This window comes from Triturus cristatus, chromosome 6, assembly GCF_964204655.1.
Source record: "Triturus cristatus chromosome 6, aTriCri1.1, whole genome shotgun sequence".
Classification (NCBI taxonomy): domain Eukaryota; kingdom Metazoa; phylum Chordata; class Amphibia; order Caudata; family Salamandridae; genus Triturus; species Triturus cristatus.
The window spans coordinates 881,598,070-881,616,999 of NC_140589.1; the positions used below are offsets into that span (position 1 = coordinate 881,598,070).

At 43.1% G+C, this 18,930-nt stretch overlaps 1 protein-coding gene across 10 annotated transcripts in view; it reads right to left on the minus strand.

Moving 5' to 3' along the window:
* The window catches only part of LOC146818007 (uncharacterized), a 202,823-nt gene that overhangs the window by 116,382 nt on the left and 67,511 nt on the right, over positions 1-18,930 (minus strand). For 5 of the 10 annotated variants that reach the window (XR_014963043.1, XM_085611492.1, XM_085611495.1 and 2 more), the window contains 3 exons: positions 13,946-14,059; positions 13,367-13,477; positions 11,550-11,669 (listed from right to left, as the gene is read on the minus strand). Coding sequence is in view for 8 of the 10 variants with exons in the window: in XM_085611492.1 (XP_085467618.1) it covers positions 11,550-11,669; positions 13,367-13,477; positions 13,946-14,059 (345 nt within the window). In the remaining 2 variants the exon portion in view is untranslated. Of the gene's footprint in view, positions 1-11,540; positions 11,670-13,366; positions 13,478-13,945; positions 14,060-18,930 lie in introns of all 10 variants that reach the window. The other 5 variants (XR_014963042.1, XM_085611491.1, XM_085611493.1 and 2 more) reach the window with 1 other exon arrangement.

Genomic DNA, 18,930 nt, shown 5'->3' on the forward strand with positions numbered 1-18,930 from the left:
TGTAATTCTTATTTTCTTAAAGTGCAATAGGAGAAAGTACATAACTCTCATACTTAACAATGTACCCAACAATGCAATATATGATGAAAAAAGAGAATAGAGTTAGAAAAATAATAAGGAACAATGTGCGAAGTCTTTAGAGAGGAAAGGAAGGAGGGGAGAAAAAGAAAGCTCACTGTCATTGAAACAGGTTCCTCAGTACCACGTGGCCCACTGCAGTGTCACTGTGAAACGAGGAGTCCAAGCAGTAGTGCCTGGTAAAGGTGTGGATACTCTTCCAGGTAGCTGCCCTGCAGATCTTCTAGGTTGGTACGCTGGCAAACAAGGCAGTCAAAGCAGAGACCGCCCTAGTAGCATGTGCATGGACCCTCCCCGAAAAGGGGCTTTCCTGCAGCCCGATTACAGTACTGGATGGTACTAGAAATCCAATGTGCAATGCCTTGTCTGGAGTGAGGCTAGCCCTTATGAGGGTCACTATAGGCCACAAACAGTTGGGGTAACTTTCAGTAGGTTCTAGTCCTCTGGAGATAGAATTTTAGACAGCGCTGAATATCTAGAGAATTAAGAGCTCTCTCTGCTGGTGTTGTAAGTTGCGGCAAAAAGTTTTTAGAACCAGTGGTTAATTCAAAGGAAAGTCCGAAAGGAACTTTAGGGATGAACGTGGGGTTGGTACTCTTCTAGCAGATGTCAAAGCCAGAAGTAGGGCCACTTTCCATGACAGAAATCTCATCTCCGTCTTATGGACAGGTTCAAAGGGATGTTACAAGAGTTGAGACAGGACCATGTTAGAGTGCCAGCGTGGTGGGGAGGCTCGACAGGTGGGAAAACCCTAAAAAGTCCCTTCGTGAATTGTTTGATGATTCTCACAAACCATAAAGAAGGGCCTGAAGAGGCGCTTCTAACACGTGAAATAGCCGCAAGATGGATCTCAATAGGTGAATGTGCCAGACAAGACTTCGCCAATGATGGGATGTAAGGAAGGATCTCATGAGCCTTAGAAGATAAAGGATGAACGCCAGATTCCTGGTCCCAGAGACAAAACTGCTACCATTTAATTCAATATGTTTTGTTAGTGATCTTCGCCTGAGCGAGAGAAAGAATATCACTACATTCAGTAGAAAGGTTCAGATGATCAAACCATCTGTGTTCAGGAGCCATGCCGCTAATCGAAGCGATTTAGGATCCGGATGCAGTACCTGACCCTGGGACACTGTCAATAATAATAGGATAGGATCCAAGAGAATCGGCTGCCTCTCCGAGAGAAGAAGGAATTCTGTGTCCCCTACTTGCGCAGCCAAGATGGGGCTAGGAGGATCATTCTGCAGGGCTCTGCCTTCATCTTCACGAGAAGCCTTGGCAGGAGAGGAATGGGAGGAAAAAAATGGCAAAAGGTGCCTGACCGTGTCATCGAAATCATATTCCTCCAGGTTCCCGGATGGTGATGCCAACTATGAAAGTACGGGCATTCTCTGTTTTCTGGCGTCACAAACAGGTCTATGGTTGGTGTGCCGCAGTGACAAAAGAGGTTGTCTAGTGTTTCCTGGGGCAGTTCCCATTCTTGGCATGCAGACTTGAGCCTGCTGAGTGTAGCCGCTGTTGAGCTGAGATTCCCGGGAAGGTGTTCTGCTCCTAGTGAAACTCCATTCTGGATCAGCCACTCCCAGATGCACTGAGCTTCCAGCAACAATAGAGGAGACCTTGTACCCCCCTTGCTTGTTGACATAATGTATCGCCGTTGTTTTGTCTGCCCTGATGAGAACCGATGAGTTATGTATCCTTGGTAGGAATGCTTGCAGTGCTAAAGGAATTGCTCTAAGTTCCAGCAAATTGGTTTTGGTGAAGGCGATGATGTTGCTGCCAAAGCCCACTGATTTGAAGGTCTTGCAGGAATGCTCTCAATCCTTCTAGAGATGCATCTGTGGTTATTACTCACTGAGCTGGACATGCCAGAAAAGACAAACCTTTTGAAATGTTTTTCTGCTGGGTCCACCAAGATATGGCTTGTACCATAGTCTGGTTTACTCAGATGATTTCCTCGAAAGGACCGACCACTTGACTCCATTGTAAGTCTAGTTGTTCCTGAAGGGGATGCATCCTCAGGCGGCAGAAAAGAATGAGGGGGATGCAAGATGACATTGACCCTAGGAGTGACTTATTACAGCGAACTGAAAGTGACTTTTTTCTTAGGAAGAGTTGAGCCATAGATATCAGTTTGGTTTGTCTTTTGAGCGATGGAAAGGTATTGTTCAGAGTCATGTCCAATATAGCTCCCAGAAACATAATACTTTTGGATGGTAGTAGGCTCGATTTTTCCTTGTTTAAGGTAAGGCCTAGCTTTTAAACAGACTCATGCAAGCTGCCGTGGACACCCAGGCTGCCGAAATAGACAGTGCTTTGATCAGCCAATCGTCCAAGTAAGGAAACACCTAGTGATGTTCACTTCTGAGGAAAGCCGCCACTGGGGCCAGACACTGTAAATATCCTAGGCGAGGATCTTAGGCCAAACGGCAGGACCTTGAATTGGTAATGGCTCCTGGCTACAGCAAAGCAGAGATGCTTCCTGTGCGATGGATGAATGGGAACAAGGAAGCAAGCGTCTAGAGTAGCCATGAAAGCTCCTGAATTGAGAAGCAATAGCATGTCTTGCAAGGAGACCATGCAGAAGTACTGTTTCTTGAGGTAGGTGGTGAGACTCCTCAAGTCTTGGATAGGACGCCACTTTCTGAAAGCCTTCCGTACCAAAAGAAACGGGAGTAGAACCCTTTACTTCTCTGGGATGCCAGAACTGGTTCTATCGCCTCTTTCTGGAGCATCAACCGAGCTTCTAGCCGCAGGAGGTGTGGAGGCTTTGTCGCTTGTAAGCGAGGTGGAGTGTACAGTGGAATTTGAATAAACTCTAACGTATGGCCAAATGAATAATGTTGAGCATTCATTGATGTGTTGCCATATTTCGCAAGTTCTGGATGAATAAGGATATTTTTCCCCCCACGGGCGCATGAGCGTGGGAAGGAAATAGAGAAGGAGCCTGAAAGTGGTCATTGGTGATGTGAGTAATCCCTCCCCTGTCACCCTCCTCTCCCTCTGGCTGCCATCTGGAATAGGTCATAGATCGGGATTGCGGCTGAGCGTATTGCGGTCGATAGGGTTGAGTAGGGGAGGAATGGAACATTCTATCCTGGAACACAGGAAGGTCTCCAGGCAAAATTACAGGATCCAGAATGGGGACTATTCATGGACTCTTAGGACCTACACTTAATGCTTATTCCAAGAAATATGGTGCTCTAATCCAGTACATAGATCTGATTATACCAGTTATAGGAAGCTAGCTCTTTATATATCAAAATAAGATACATCATGTAAAGAGTCCAGCAATTCCCTTATGAGTGGACAGGAACCCGCTATGGCAATCCCAAGGTGCTCTTCTAGGGGTAGTGTGGTCGGCAGTTTTAGGCTTATCACAGAGGAGTGCAAGATACACACAATCAATCAGGTTTTAGATAAAGCGCGGCTAATCACACAATAGGTTATTCAGGTGCTTACAGGCCCCGGAGGCTTATTCAAACAGCCAGGTTGAGGGCCATTCGGAATTCCAGAAATGAGGCGATGGTCCGGAGGTGTGTGGGTAGGTCTACGGAGGGATGGGGGACCATGTTGACACTTTTGGACCACTTCAACTCGGGCTGTAAGCACAGGTGATGTGGAGTCTTCGGGTGTAGGGTTTCTGCGGTCACGATGTCCTCACAGGAGTCTTTGAATGCCTGCAGGTTGCAGGGAAGCAGGACTGCTACTTTTCGGGAGGTCTTGGTTACTAGGTGAAGTGCTGGTAGGTCTTCCGGGCTTGGGAGACTCAGCAGCTGCAGAACAAGTAGAATTTTGGCACAATTGTCGAAGTTAGCGGGAAGGCCGTCGAGGTCTGTTGCAGGATCTTCAGTTTTTGGAAGATGCATCACTCCACATCCTTTTTCATCTTTGAAGTTGGCAAAATGTAATTTCATGGTACTAGGGACTCATTGATGGCTACTCCTCTGAGGTGGAGGAGTGTCACCCACACGAAAAATAAAATGATAAAAACATAACGTTATAATCATTTTATTTTTAAGGTACTGGCCCAGTTTTTCTTTTAAGGGGCGGGCTGGGCTGTCAGCCAGCAAGGGGGTGGGGAGTGGTGTGTGCACTTAAGTGCACATGACGTTTTGGGCAGGACCTTTTGGGACAGCCAAACCATCATGCACACTTTGTGTGTACTCCACCAAGGCTGCATTACAGACCGGGTGGAGATCATGCCCAGGCTTCCACTCCCTCGGTGCTCAGACCAATCACAATGCTGTATGAGCAGCGTCATGACTGGCTGGGACAGACTGGGAGCTTCCTGTTGCAGCGTCCTCGATGAAGAACGGAGTAGAGGCGGCGGCCAGGTAAGTGCCGTTTTCTTTCTTTCTTTCTAAAACCCACCACCACCACGTCCCCAAACCAGCCGCCACTAAAGCGGCTTCCCTAAATACTGAATTTAGGGGCGTTAGGGGAGTGTAGGGTGGTAACCAATGGACCACTGACCCCTGGGGTCACTATAACCCCTATATGACCACTTCCTGTGGAAAGTGGGCATACCCCTGTCCCAGAGTTCCTAAGTATGCCAACACAAAGATGCCACTTCTGAAAAGTCATACCCACGATTAGGCCACCTTAGGAGTGCTACTAGACTGGGGGGTGGGCACACCTACCTGACTAGCTAATTTCTTGCCTGTCCAGGTGCCAAAAGGCTTTGGACTAAGGGTCTGTGAGAGGAGACAGATTTGCATTTCAAAGGCGGGAGCTTCTTTGAAGCTCCCCGGCCTAGGCATGCTAATTAGTAGGCATTCTGGAGGGATGGGGTATGAACACCCTCTTCCCATGTAGGCTTTGTTTCTGACCACCTGAGAGAAAAGCCCTAACCCCTGGGTTGTCAGAAATCGGTCTCAGTGGCAGAGACCAGTCAGCCAACACACTAGAGGCTGGTAGGTTTTCCTGTGCACATGTATTAAAAAAGCCACCACTGGAATCAGGGTGGGTTTGTAAATAAAAGATTTAAAATATATATATATATATATATATATATATATATATATATATATATATATATATATATATATATTTCATCAAAAAAGGAATACAAAGAAAACAAAGCCAGCATGGTGTTATAGTGATGTAAAGAATATAGCAGTCATGATCAATAAATTACATCAGATCAGTAATAACATTGAGTGGCCCGCCTGTACCACGCATCGAAATGGTTACAGTGACAGCAACTTCAGGCAAATATCTACAGTATAAAACACAATGCTATCTGACAGTCTGTGGAGGGTGCATGACCAGGAAAGGGACAAGCAGGCCCTACCCATAGGCAATTAAGATGTAAAAATAATTAAAGTGGCAGTGAAAGCGACGGGCAACCAAATGTTCACACCACCACTGTATCGACCTCTGTGTGCACAAGTGTCAAAGAACCAAGCTGACTCCGAGCCCATGTCAAAAAGGGTTCCCATATGTCACGGGGTCTTGAGGTCGGGGGCATACGTTCCCAAAACGTGCTCAGCTGAGTGTGGCCATATGTTACATCATTTATCCAACCCTTGATTGAGGGCACCCTCTTCCTCCCCCAGTGGAGTGCAACTTGTCGTAAATACAAGACGTTTGATACCAAACATCACTATTCTCAGTGAAGTCATCATGTAGCAGGGGAACTAGTTTTGACCAGTGTGCAGCACATGTTGCAAAATGACTTCCCTGTTCACTTGCACTGGCATTAATGGAACTGACCAGCACAGGCATATCTGCTCATGCAGGTATGCCCTCACTAATATTAAGCACCCTGCCCTAGGGCTGTAAGGGCTGCTGTAGGGGTGACTTGCATATAATACATGTAGTGTTTGGAGACATGGCACACAGGAATGTGCGTCAGGTCGTTTTTTTACTTTTGTCTGTACCAAAACACGCAGCCTGCAATAGCAGCCTTGCATGAGTTTGATGAGGGGTTCCTTAGGGTGGCACCATTCATGCTGCAGCCCTCGGGTGACCCTCTTCAATACCTCAGGCCCTAGGTACCAGGGGGTACCATTTACTAGAGACTTATAGAGGCAGCTAAAGGTATTGCCAACTAGGGGAACAACTGTACAATTTTGGGAAGGAAATCTGGCACTACCTGGTTGGCAGGAACCCAGGACACTTCCAGTCGAAATCACATCATACGCCAGGCAAAAAGTGGGAGTGACCATGACAATAAGAGATACTTTCCTACATCAGTTATTACGTGAACGCTGTTTCTACTAGTCAAGGTATATCTTCGGGGGGTCTAAAGATATGGGTCAGAGGTTTGTTAAACTATCATGTAAAGCAGCTGACAATTAATTCGTATGAAATACTAGTTTTGAAATGTTGAAGCCCAAGGTGGATTTAGTGCAGGGCCATTGTGGCACAGGAATTTTTTTTGATTCTCTAACATGGTCATTGCTAGAGTTGGTTTTAGAATCCGATCAAGACAAGATTCTGTTGATCAACCAAAAGACACCAAAGTACACCAAATGATCATAGCTATCATCCAATTTTCAATGATCTGTGGTTCAACCAGTCAAAATTAATGTCTTTTAGAAAAAATTCCACCACAATTGTTGTGAATCAGGTCCCATAGCTTGTTTTATTCCATTTCATTAAAATCGAAATCAGCAGCGGCGGAGATCAATTTCATGTTTCAAATCACAAAGCTCCCATTACGTGCAATAGGTCGTAATTATTCCAATAAGCGTTATGAAATATCCACCCAACTGGCTGTCGAGTCAACTTCTGTTGTAAAACACCTGCACTTCGTCACGAACTGTAGAGGAATATTTCTCTCTTCCACGAGTGTAGGACCTTGATACGTCCTCTCTTGTTCTGGCAGTGATCCGAGCACCTCGGACCGGCAACACCCCTGTTGATAGTTGCAGGGGATTTCAATACTGCATTCTAGCCACTGGATAATTTAGATTACATTGTTACTGAAGAGGAGGACAAGAAATGGGGAATACCGAAGTCTGATTTACCACCAATCAGTACATGGACAAGCAGGAAACCCACCTAATGGGGATTACAATAAAACTGAGTCACAGAGCTTGTAATGGCTAAACTTCATCAGATGTAGATGGAAAACACACACATATAATTGTGTCAACCACACTATCTGAATTTTCTGCTTGTTCTTCGGCTCTGGCTTTTTTTTTTAAATGACTTGGCAGCCACAGAACGCTCAGAAAGCGATCATAATGCTTTACATCTTACTCTCAGAGCTACTTTGCATGTACTTCTAACGCTTCTTCCACTATTCAGTTAGGGACTATTAGTCTGTCAACAATAAACGCATGCTTAAATGGTCCCAAATAAAATGTTATCTGGATACGATTTCTCTTATCCAACATTAAGTTGCAAAGACTTTGAACATCCTGTTCAAACGCAAGACAAGTCTTGCACATATAATAGTATAATGGCTATCATGAGGACCTGTTTCACAACTTTAAAGCTTCAATCATTAGGCTACCAGACCAACTGGCAGGAAAAACTGGAATAATGAGGAATGTATGGGGGCTAAATCCTCACTTCTCAAGTCGATAAGAGGCAAAGTCCAGTCTGATAGAAAAATAGTAATGAAGAACTTTAGGAGGAAGCAAAAATCTAATGGGACAGGGGCATGTGGTAAGATTTAACATCTTCCGTTTCGGCCATTGTTGCCTATGGTAGCTTACATGTATCATCCACATTGGAGGTTTTTTTTTTTTAATTCAGCCCCAGTTTTGGGTAGCTCACTGCCAAAACTTGTATTCGAATGACTTATGCAATATACCAATTTTTTACTGTTGATGGAAAGGAGTGAAAGAGTGGGTCTAGTGCATTATTAGTTGCATTGGATGAAACCTGTGATGCTATCCTTAATACTGTAAGTGGTAAGGCTCCTGGCCCAGTTAGAATCCCCAGAGACTTATATGTTGCTGATTTACAGTTATAGTGGCCCTATATTAACATAACAAAGCATTTTGAAGGGGGCAGAGGTCCTAAAGTCTTGGCGGGGGCGAAGACAATCCCCATCTTTAAAAAAAAAGGGGCACGGGTAATCCTCAAAATTACAGACCAATAAGTTTTATAGACAGCTTACGAAAGATTTTTTGCCAGCAGATACTAAATAAATTATTGACATGAATAAATGAAAATAAGGTCTTATCCGATCTGCAAGCAGGTTTTCGGACTAAGATCAGCACCATAGATCAGGTCTTTGGATTCCATACAATTTACGGAACAAGGTCATATTGGGCAAAGGGCACGTATACGTTGCCTTTGTAGACTTATGGTCAGTCTTTGATATTATTCCACGTAATAAGTTGTGGAAGACACTTTCGGACTTATGACTTCCCAGTAACCTCTGGTCTATTATGATTTGATTACATAATGATAACTATGCCCAAGTTAGATGGGGACCAAAGGGTGAGCATTCAGGAAAGGTAAAGGGTGAAAAAGGAGTCAGGAAGGGATGTGTCCTTGCACTGACCCGTTATTCTCTTTTTATCAATGATGGGGCTACATTTTTTGACATTCCTAGTAGCGATTCTCCAAAAATAGGATCCTTGAAAAATCAAGCATTGTTATGTGCTGATGCCACATTTTTTATATCCAAGACGGCAGCTGGACTGCTGGTCCTGGTTAACCGTTTCATAGAATTTTGTAAAAAACGCAGAACGGAACTAAATGCTTCAGAGACAAAATACGTGACCTTTAATTGCTATAAATTTCACAGGGCTACTCGGCGAGCCAGCCCTGAGCAAGTTAGAGATTTTGATTACTTGTGAATAACGATAACAAGTGATTTAGTTTATAACTAATAAATTATCAAGAAGGCACTGAAACTCCAAAATGAATCAGCAGGCTTTTAAAAACAATATAAGAAAACACTTTAATCATACTGTTAGCCCAGCCATGGAAATTGACAGGATCGATGTCTTAGGTTTCGCACTTTAAGGTGCTGAGCTATGGAGGAATGAGAAAGTAACCAGGCTGTCAATAACGGAAAATAGAGTTTTAAAATTCCATGTTAACTTTCCACAGAGTGATCTACGTAATTCCGCTGCTCACTGACTTGGGCCACCACCCCCTTGCTCATGTGTTAAAAGTGAGACCCATAATCTATTGGCATAGATTACATTAAACATCAGAGCTAGTTTCATATAGACTTGCTTTGAACAAACACCAACACCCTATCAAAAATCAGGATATCCCCTGGCTTGCGTATACAAGGGAATCTTTATTCCATTTGGGGTTGAGTGAACTCTGGGATGCGCCCATGCAGGCTGCGCCGATTACAAAATAGGCCTTGAAAGAAATATTTTATTGCATGCAATGCAAAGAAGCTATGCCAAAATGTAAATCCGGATCACGAACAGATAAATATATACATTATGAATTAATTTTATTCTTTGAGCCTTTTTTAGATAATATTTTGATGGCTCTACCGAAAACTCTTTATGCCAAATTCAGATATGGAATTTTACCACTAATGGTGTTTTGTATGGCTTGGGGTATGCTAAAAACTGGAAGTGGCCTTCATCAAGTATGTGGGCAAGAGCCTGAAACAGTTCTGCACTTCCTTTATGAGTCTTATAATCCCCCACAGATAATGTGGATTTTACCAATCTGCCGACAATTAGGAGTCAGGCAACATTTAGAGCCTTAAGAATTCTTGGCTCATGTACTGATGAAGTCACAGTTCGTAGCGTGGCAAATACCATCTGCATAGATTACCTGTAAAAACGAATTGTAAAAAAACCTGTGCACAACGATCTGATCTATGATAAAGCACTTTGAGGTTTCTTTTTTAGGTCTCGCCAGACCAGCGCAAGACTTTTTGTAAGGGCTTAAAAAATTGCTACCATGGCCGGCCTAGAGCTTCAGTGCATGTGCGCGGGCGCGCGCCGCGCTTGATCGCGAACACTTTCGCAGCCGCACGGCCGATGTTCTCCATGAGCTTCTCCGTGAGCCAATGCTTGTTATTTCTTTGCACTATAGCGTGGTGCGAGTTGTGTTTTGATGCTTTCACTTTTGAGGCGTTACTTAACCCTGACTGCACAATTTACCAACTCTCTGTTGTCCCAGGAAGGGTCTTGTGTGCTATGGAAGATAGTGCAGCGGTCGACTTGTGAAATTTGTGTACTCTGAAAGCACGTGTGTTAGACATCGTTTGGTGAATGGTGGTCGTGCACAGGTTTTGTTGAAAGGAAGTGCCCATGATTCACTTATCACGTGCACGTCGGTTTGGGGTTGGGGTATATTTAGTTCTTAAGAGTAAGGGTCACCAGTGTACCTCGGTATATTGGCATTCATGGACGGGTATAAGGGGTTCAATAACTGACGCTATAAAGTGTCAAACACAGGTTTTCACCAACACAAGTCCTTTGTGCCAGTGGTGGATTTCAGGGCAGCGGTAGCCTGCTCCCTGAGGGGTAAGCATAATGTCTTCAGGGCATGGCACAATTGTTGATTTTGCTGCTAGTGCACTGCGATGTCACACACTATGATGGTATGGTGTTAGCATTTATGTAGTGCTTATTACCAAAGATGAATTGTTCTACTGCCCTCACTCAGTCTTTCTTCACGCCTCACTCTCTTGTTACCGATAGCTCACAAGACACAGTACATCAGTCTTTCTTCACACCTCACTCTCTTGTTACAGACAGATAGTTCACAAGACACAGTGCATCAGTTTTCTTCACGCCTCACTCTTTTGTTACAGATAGTTCACAAGACACACAGTGCATCAGTTTTCTTCACGCCTCACTTTCTTGTAACAAATAGTTCACAGGACACTGCATCGGTTTCCTTCCCGCCTTACTCCCTTAGCACTAATACCTCACAAGAAACGATGCATAAATCTTGTTTTTGTGCCCACATTATGTTACTGGGAATGTATGGATTGTCAAAACATAAATAAAAGGCATGGTCATTAATAATGCCAACAGCTTAAACTCTCGCAAATGCGAGACCTATTGCATTGCAAATGCTTGTTTAATGTATGCGATGAAACTTGATGACATTTGATTACACTGATTTTATTCTTTTTTTCCTCATTGTTAAGCTTGTAAAAATGTTTTTTCCTATTTATTTGGTTCTATTTTATGGATTGTATTTCTGAAATAAACAAATGAATGTAAAACAAAGAATTTTGCTAAAAGAAAATATTTGTCTCAAAAATCACACTACCATGATAGAACCTGCCACAGATGGGAGCTAGGTGGATTCCCTCAATGCCCCATGCTGTGGGGAATGAAAGAAAAATATGAATGTCAAAAACAGACCAATGGATGGAAAGAGCTAGTGGAAAGAGCTAGCTGAAAGCACATATAAGTACATTTAATACATTTAATTTTAGTTACATCAAAAGGGTCTTTGCTAACATCATACAAAAAATGTAGTTGCTCTCACTTGCAGAGATGGGAGAGAAGAGGACAGTCACTGATGATTCATTCAGAGATTTTACCTGCAGCACTTACACAATTTACCTTCTATAGGGTTCATTCCCATTTCTTCTTCTTCTTCTACATCATAATGATCAATTAGACAGACCGTGGGCTCCTCTTCATTGCGCAAACCAAAGTCAGATTTAAGATATGGATAACCAGCTAAAGAGGATGGAAAAAACATGCAGATCCCAATGAAAAATACTGTGAGCCACACATAATAAACAAAGAAACACTACACTGAAAGATGACATTTTAAAAGTTTTAGATTTGGCTTCATTTGTGCTTCAGCACCACTCACGTTAAACCTTATGAGGATATAGGCTTCTGGAGCCAACACAAAATGCAGAAGTATACACTATGTGACTGGAGTTTGGCAAATAATGCAGTGCAGTGTAAAATGTAGCTACTGCGTTATTAGCATACATATCCTGATATCAGTGGTGCATGATATGTAATAGTTCTGAATTATTACAGCAACTATTATAGCGACAAGCGCAGCTGGCATTGGATATTGAGCAAAACATACTAATGACTGGCGTAAATTATTTTTTCTTTCCCAAAAGCCTCCTCGCTATGTATGGCAGGAAAAATAACCCTGTTAATAATATCATATATTTTTTAAATTATATTGAATAAGATGGCCACTTCAAAGCAGTTTTGAATTTCATGACCTAGGGGTTGGGAAGCTATGCACCTTGCAGTCAGTGCCATAGTGTTTTTTTCAAACCTGCACTTGAAGATACTGCCGACCACAGTAAGGCAACAATAAAAAATCACTCACCTAAGCCCTTCAACCACCAGTCCACGGATTCATAAAGCACCCATTTTAATTCTCTATCCATCCATCCATCTATCCATCCATCTCAGAGTCAAAATAATCCCCCGTTTACCTACTCAAAACCATGGCTTTATCAATCCACCAGCAACCACGTCTTCCTCTGTTCACCAATCTCAATGTATTTATAGAACCACCAGCTATGTAGCCATTAGTCTACATCCACCTGCACTCGAGCTTCAATCATCTCACCCACTCACACCCTTTGATTCAGTAACAACTTTGTCAGGTTGTCGGTGTCACATCCCCAGAATGGCAAAGACAAAATATAGCATTCAGGTAACGACCAGAAAGAGGACTTCAGATCTACACTATATATATATTTTTTTTTTTTAAAGGTGTCAAGACGTAAACGGAGATAGACTGGGGAGAGAAGCAATACAGCTCACACCTATAAACATACACAGTACACGTAGTAGGACATATTCCAGCCGGCATATTGCTAAAGAATATAGTGTCATGAAAGAACACTATAAAAGGACAGTGACGAAAAATAAAAGCACACTGTTCTTAGACCGAGCAGTAAATAAAGGCAATAAACATTGCTCTAAGGGGGCAATAGGAGGATTTGGATTGTCTCTGTCTTTAATACCACAGATAAGCTAAAGAACAACAGAAAGCCGCAAAACCTGAGCAATTAACTATGGATTATATTGAATGACTAATTTCCACTGAGCAATTCTCGGCTGTATACGTGAGCTTTTAGGTTGCTTTGATATGCCCACTCGTGGGCACCAAGTTTGATACACCTTAAGGACTTGAGATGCATCTCATGGATGAAGCCGGATTAGTTTGAAACACGTTTGGGGCTGCTTGCGTTGCCAGTGGTAGAAAACCTGGTCTGGCAGAGACGCTCCTTCATAGGGTATGGCCAGAATGATTTGCATTGGGATGGTCCCTGTCTGAAATGGTACAGACACCATGTAAGCAATGTAATGGCAAGCGCCCAGAATAATTACCCCCGAGTCATATTGATTTATTATTTCCATCACTTGAGGCTGTGAATTGGATGCCTACTCACCTGATGGGGGAGCTATGCTTTCCCTTCTTTCGCATTCTGAACGGCCCATTAAAAAACCATCTGCCTCTTTTTTTGGGCAAACTGAAACAAGCGAAGTGGTAACCGCATCCCCTAGTATTGAAGATAATACATAGAAATTTATGACATATAGAAAGCATTATACATAGGCAGTAAACATGTTGAAGAAAATGTTTTTTACTATATGCAATTCTGTCAAATAAATCCCATCAGGAGTTGGCATAGGGCAAAGCTAAACAAGGAGTGTCCGGTGCAAGAAAAGAAGTAATAGCTATTGGAAGGGGGAAGCACACAAAACAAGTCCAAGCTCAAAAGAAGACCTAATAGCATGTATAACTTTATTAAGAAACTTTAAGGAACTGGTAAATTAGTTGATACAAATTAATCCATGAAAAGAGAGGATTTTTACCAATCAGGCCTACTGCGAATATTTGTGCGTATTGCTAACTTATGTTAGCCAGATCCATTCATTTTTGCAGCTACATGGCAATAGCTATTTGTCTTTTATACCCTACAGACCACTGCCAACACTGTAAAAAATTCCTAATCTTCATTATCTACCTCTAATGGGGTCAGCACTCCTTCCTCTTAATTTCACACCAGGCTCTTCAACCAAACCTGCACAGGATTCTGCTTCTTTTAGTAAACCCATCTCAGGATTGTGAACTGGAAAGCCTATAGGAACAAAGGGACACATAAAAACCTCAGTCCACAGAACACAATGTAATTGAGTGAGCAACTTATCTATTAATCTCATGTTATTACACAGCGCTGTAGCACTTAACAGTTACTTAGGTGCTTTATATTGCAATTGTATTGGATTGCATTGTAATTGCATTTATATAGCGCTTACTAACCCTGACGAGGCATCGGAGCGCTTTCTCGGAGAGTAGCACGCTACTCCAGAACCCATAAAGGATTAGTGGTGAATTAGTATAGTGAAAATATGAAAGCAATTTAAGTGGTGGATATGTTAGTCAGTTATTTGGATTGAGAAGGATAGTGGAGGGATAGAGAAGGGAACAAGGTTTGCCTTTATATAGCACTTGCTACCCCTGATGGGGTGTTGAAGCGCTTTTTCGGTGAGTAGCACTCTACTTCAGAGCCCATAAAGGATGAGTGGTGAATTAGCATAGTGAAAAAATGAAGTAATTTGAGTGGTGGATATGCTAGTTAGATTATTTGGATTGAGAAGGAGTAGAAGAGGTCAAAAGCTTTGCATTTATATAGAGCTTGCTACCCCTGATGGGGTGTTGAAGTGCTTTTTCGGCAAGTAGCACCCTACTCCAGAACCCTTAAAGGATTATTGGTGATTTAGTATGGTGAAATATGAAATTAATTTGAGTGGTGGACATGTTAGTCTGTTATTTGGATCGAAATGGATAGCGGAAGGATAGAAGGAAGAATTTAGATTTTTTTGGAGCTCATAGAAGTAGGAGGAGGCTTGGGATGAGTAAAATGGAGGTGGAGGGGAATGAGTAAAAGGGAGGGGGAGGAGTCAGAGGGTGGGCTTAGCAAGGCTTGTTTTGGGGGATCGGAATAGTAACAAGCATTTGCAATGCAATAGGTCTCGCCTTTACACGAGTTTAAGCTATTGGCATTGTAAATGGCAATGCCTTATTTTATGTTTTGGTTTTTAAATCATAAATGAATGGCAATGTCTTTTTTTTTTCTACTTTAATAAGTGCTGCCCCGTCTTCACGGACACCGCGCTATGCAATAGGTGTTCATTGTGGTATTGTAAATAACAATGCCTTTTAATTTTTTTAAAGACATTGCCATTTACAATATCAATAGCTCAAAATAATGTCATTGCGAGACCTATTGCATTGTAAATGCTTGTTTATGGATGTTTCATGGTGTTATAAAAAACAAAAACATTTCTCTGTATATTGTATGTAAACGGCTCCCACACATTACCTGTATTAAATACTAAACTGAAAGAAAGTGGTATTTAAAATAATCTATGTTTAAGAATAATTAACGGTCATCGGGCAGGACTTTGTGGAGAACAGAACAGGATCTATCAGTTGGCCACGCTAGAAGGATGGGGCCCAGGGCCAGAGCCCAATTGCCCAGGCCTTAAAATGTCTCGGTCTAGTAATTAGGATGAAACAATCAATCCCTATAGTCGCCTGTTAAATGACGCAGAATATTATTCAGGGTGCTCACAATCCTTTCAGTAACATATTGGTGTCCATAGAAAGTTGAAATCATGTCACCAACAGATTAGTGCATTCTAAGTACAGATGGTGTGTGAGAGAGAGCGAGATGGCAGAAGGGAGACGACCACACAAGCAAATCCCCGGTGTGTGTCTCAGTTGTGTACCTGCTCCGTCACCATGTAACAGGTGGCAGCGAAACAAGAGCGCCGGAGAAATGGAATGAAGAGACAATAGCGAGGCAGGAGGTGGGAAAGAAAGAGGGGGGGTGGGCTAATGCGTGACAAAGGGCGAGAGTGAGAACGCAAGAGAGAGAGGGGGTACAGAAAAGTGACAGAGCCAGAGAGGATGGTGGTGTGAAAAAACAGAGTGGGATCAAGAGGAGGGAGGGCAGAAAAAAGAAAGAAACCGTGACAACGGGTGCGTGGGTAAGAGAGCTCAAACCAGAATGTGGGGCTCAGGCACACGAGGGAGTAGCAGCAGCATCCGTTAATATGTCACAAAACTTAAAAGTTAAACGTCCTCCTCCGGTTTGCTGACGAAGCTTCACCCGGCAGTGTTTGCACTTTTTGTTCATCCTAATCCGAGCTGATTGCACTGTGAAGGAGGGGTGTATCAAAGAGATAACTGCGGCGTGAACTCCGAAGTGCACGGCCCTCCCTATCCGCGGACACCCGTGGCATCCAGGCTCCGTGCCCCCGAGAGCGCCCCTCATCGGCACATACCAACTTCCACAGACACCAACCGATGCAACCACGCAGGCACGCAAATACAAACCCGCACCAACAACCCAAGACACACACGCACCCAGACCTCACATCCAGGCTCCGAGCCCCCGAGAGTGCCCCTCATCCTCACATACCGACTCCCACAAACGCAGACACCAACTAACGAACGCACGCAGACACAAATAAAAACCCACACCAACAACCCCAGACCCCCACGCACCCAGACACACACGGACACCAACCCACATCTAGGCGCCATCCACCCCCCCCCCCAGAGCGCCCCTTATCCGCCCCTTATCCGCCGCTACTGACCCCCACAGGCAGACACCAACCGATGCACGCATGTAGGCACACAAACAAAAACCCACAACAACCCCAGAAACCCCACGTGGCACCCAGACACACACGGATACCAACTCACATCAAGGCAGCCCCGAGAGCACCCGTCATCTGCACCTACCGACCCCCACAAACAGACGCCAGCCGGCGCACGCACACACACAAATAGAAACCCACACCAAAAACTCCTGACACACAAACGCACCCAGGTGTACAATTAAAGACACATTTATCCCAAACGCACACACATGTATAGCTCCGTACTCTGCTTTGCCCCTTTTTAATATATCGATGACAAGGATTTGCAGAATGTGACACACGATAGCTCGTAAATTTGGAGGCCGCTAACCAATGAGAGAGCCGACTGGTGCGTACTCCATGCGTGAAGGCAGCGTGCTTGCAGGAAGCCTGGAGCGTGCAGTACACGGGACGCCTCGTAAAGATAAGAAATTAATTTGCGACAGAAGGAAAGCAGACGAGCCAGTCCGGGTGTGCCGGCCCAAAAAGCGAAAGGGAGGCAAACCAAACAGCTAATTTCCAATGGCAGCCCAGCGTTTACCATAAACGGTGACGCCAACCAATGGAAATAAGGGGCGGGGCTTCAAGCCCTTTTCTCAAACTCCTCGTTGACAATAAATCTCGCAGAGCGAGCAACGCATGCGCTGCAACGCTAGGCGAGACATAAAAAGAGGTACGAGATGATGGAAGGAGGGGTGGAGTAGGGAAGAGTCTCAAAAGGGTTATTTTGGGGATCATAGTAGTAGTATTGTATTTTGGATGAATGAGAGAGTGGAGGTAATGATTGATAGAGGTATAGAGTGAGAAATAGGCTAGTGCATTGGAAAGAGTAGTAGAAAGAGGTTTGAGATAAGTCAGAGAGTTGAGCTAGAGGATATATTGAGAGCGGTATAGGGTGAAAAATAGGGTAGTGCATTGGATATGCTGAATTGGAAGAAAAGTAATACATATGTAAAAGTAATAAATATATAGATCCAAAAGTAATAAAGAAATAGATCCATACGTCCCTGGAAGGTATATAGATGCAGAAAGGAAGGTAGTATATGTAGATTAACGAAGAATAGAAAAAAATTCTGGCTTTCAAGTGTTGTACTTTAAATTAATTTTATTAATATGTATGTATATATTCTTTTTAGCTCACTAGTGAAGCAATTGTAGATAGTTAGGATTATAAGATTTACTTATTTATTAAGCTACTTGTATACATATTGATTTATTTATTTTATTTATTTGAGGTTTTATAGAGCGCGAACGCGACCCGTTCGGGTATCAGAGCGCTTTACAGGGATAACATGTTGTGTACAGGTTTGGCAAGCGCAACACACATGGATAGGGATAGAGGGAATTGGCTACATTAGGACAAAAACCAGGGTTATATACAATAATCAATACAATAATCAGAAGAGCGACATGTCAACAATATATAGAGAAAACCAGCAATTATACATGCGGGGGATATGACAGCAAAATGTAGAGAGAACCAGCAATACATTTGAAGGAGTAAGAAATCGGTACAAGGAAAGGGCAACCAAGAAGAACAGGAAATTTTGCATAGGAACAAAAGCAATGACACAAGGCGGTATGCGCAACAAAAAAGAGTTATTGGAGGAATTCGCCCATTAGGAAGGTTTTAGCGTCCTTTTTAAAGATTGACAGACAAGGTATTTTTCTGATGGAGGACGGTAGCGGGTTCCAGATTCTTGGTGCAGCCCCAGAGAAGGCACGGTTATAAGTTTTTTCCTTACGGAAGCGGCGTGGCTGGAGCACACAGTCTCTGGCGGACTGGGAATTTCTGATTCGCCCAGATACCACAATTTATTTTCTGGGCGCGATATGCCGAGGAGTTTGTGTATAGTGCTTTGTGCGTGATACAGGCCAGTTTGTGTTGGATTCAGGCTTCATAAGGAAGCCAGTTCTGGGCCTTCAGATGTGGTGCGATGTGGTCAAATTGTTTTGAGCCTGATAAAAGTCTAGCTGCTGAGCTGAGGCAAGCTTTTAGGGGGGCCGCGGAGGTCTTTGGTAGGCATGTTAAAAACATAGAATAATGTAACTATCAGTAATATGTACATTTGTTAGGCGGAACTAATGATTATCTATATATAATATTTTTTTTAACATAAGTATTCTAAATGTTTATACAAAACAATACACATATATAGGTACATATCTATAGTACAAATAAATGCTTATATACTATGTACAGAGAGATATGCTGTATATTTCTATCTATTTGCGTGTGGTGGTATCAAACAGTACCCATACAATTAATGTGTCAGAGTAGAAAACAGAACACACAGTA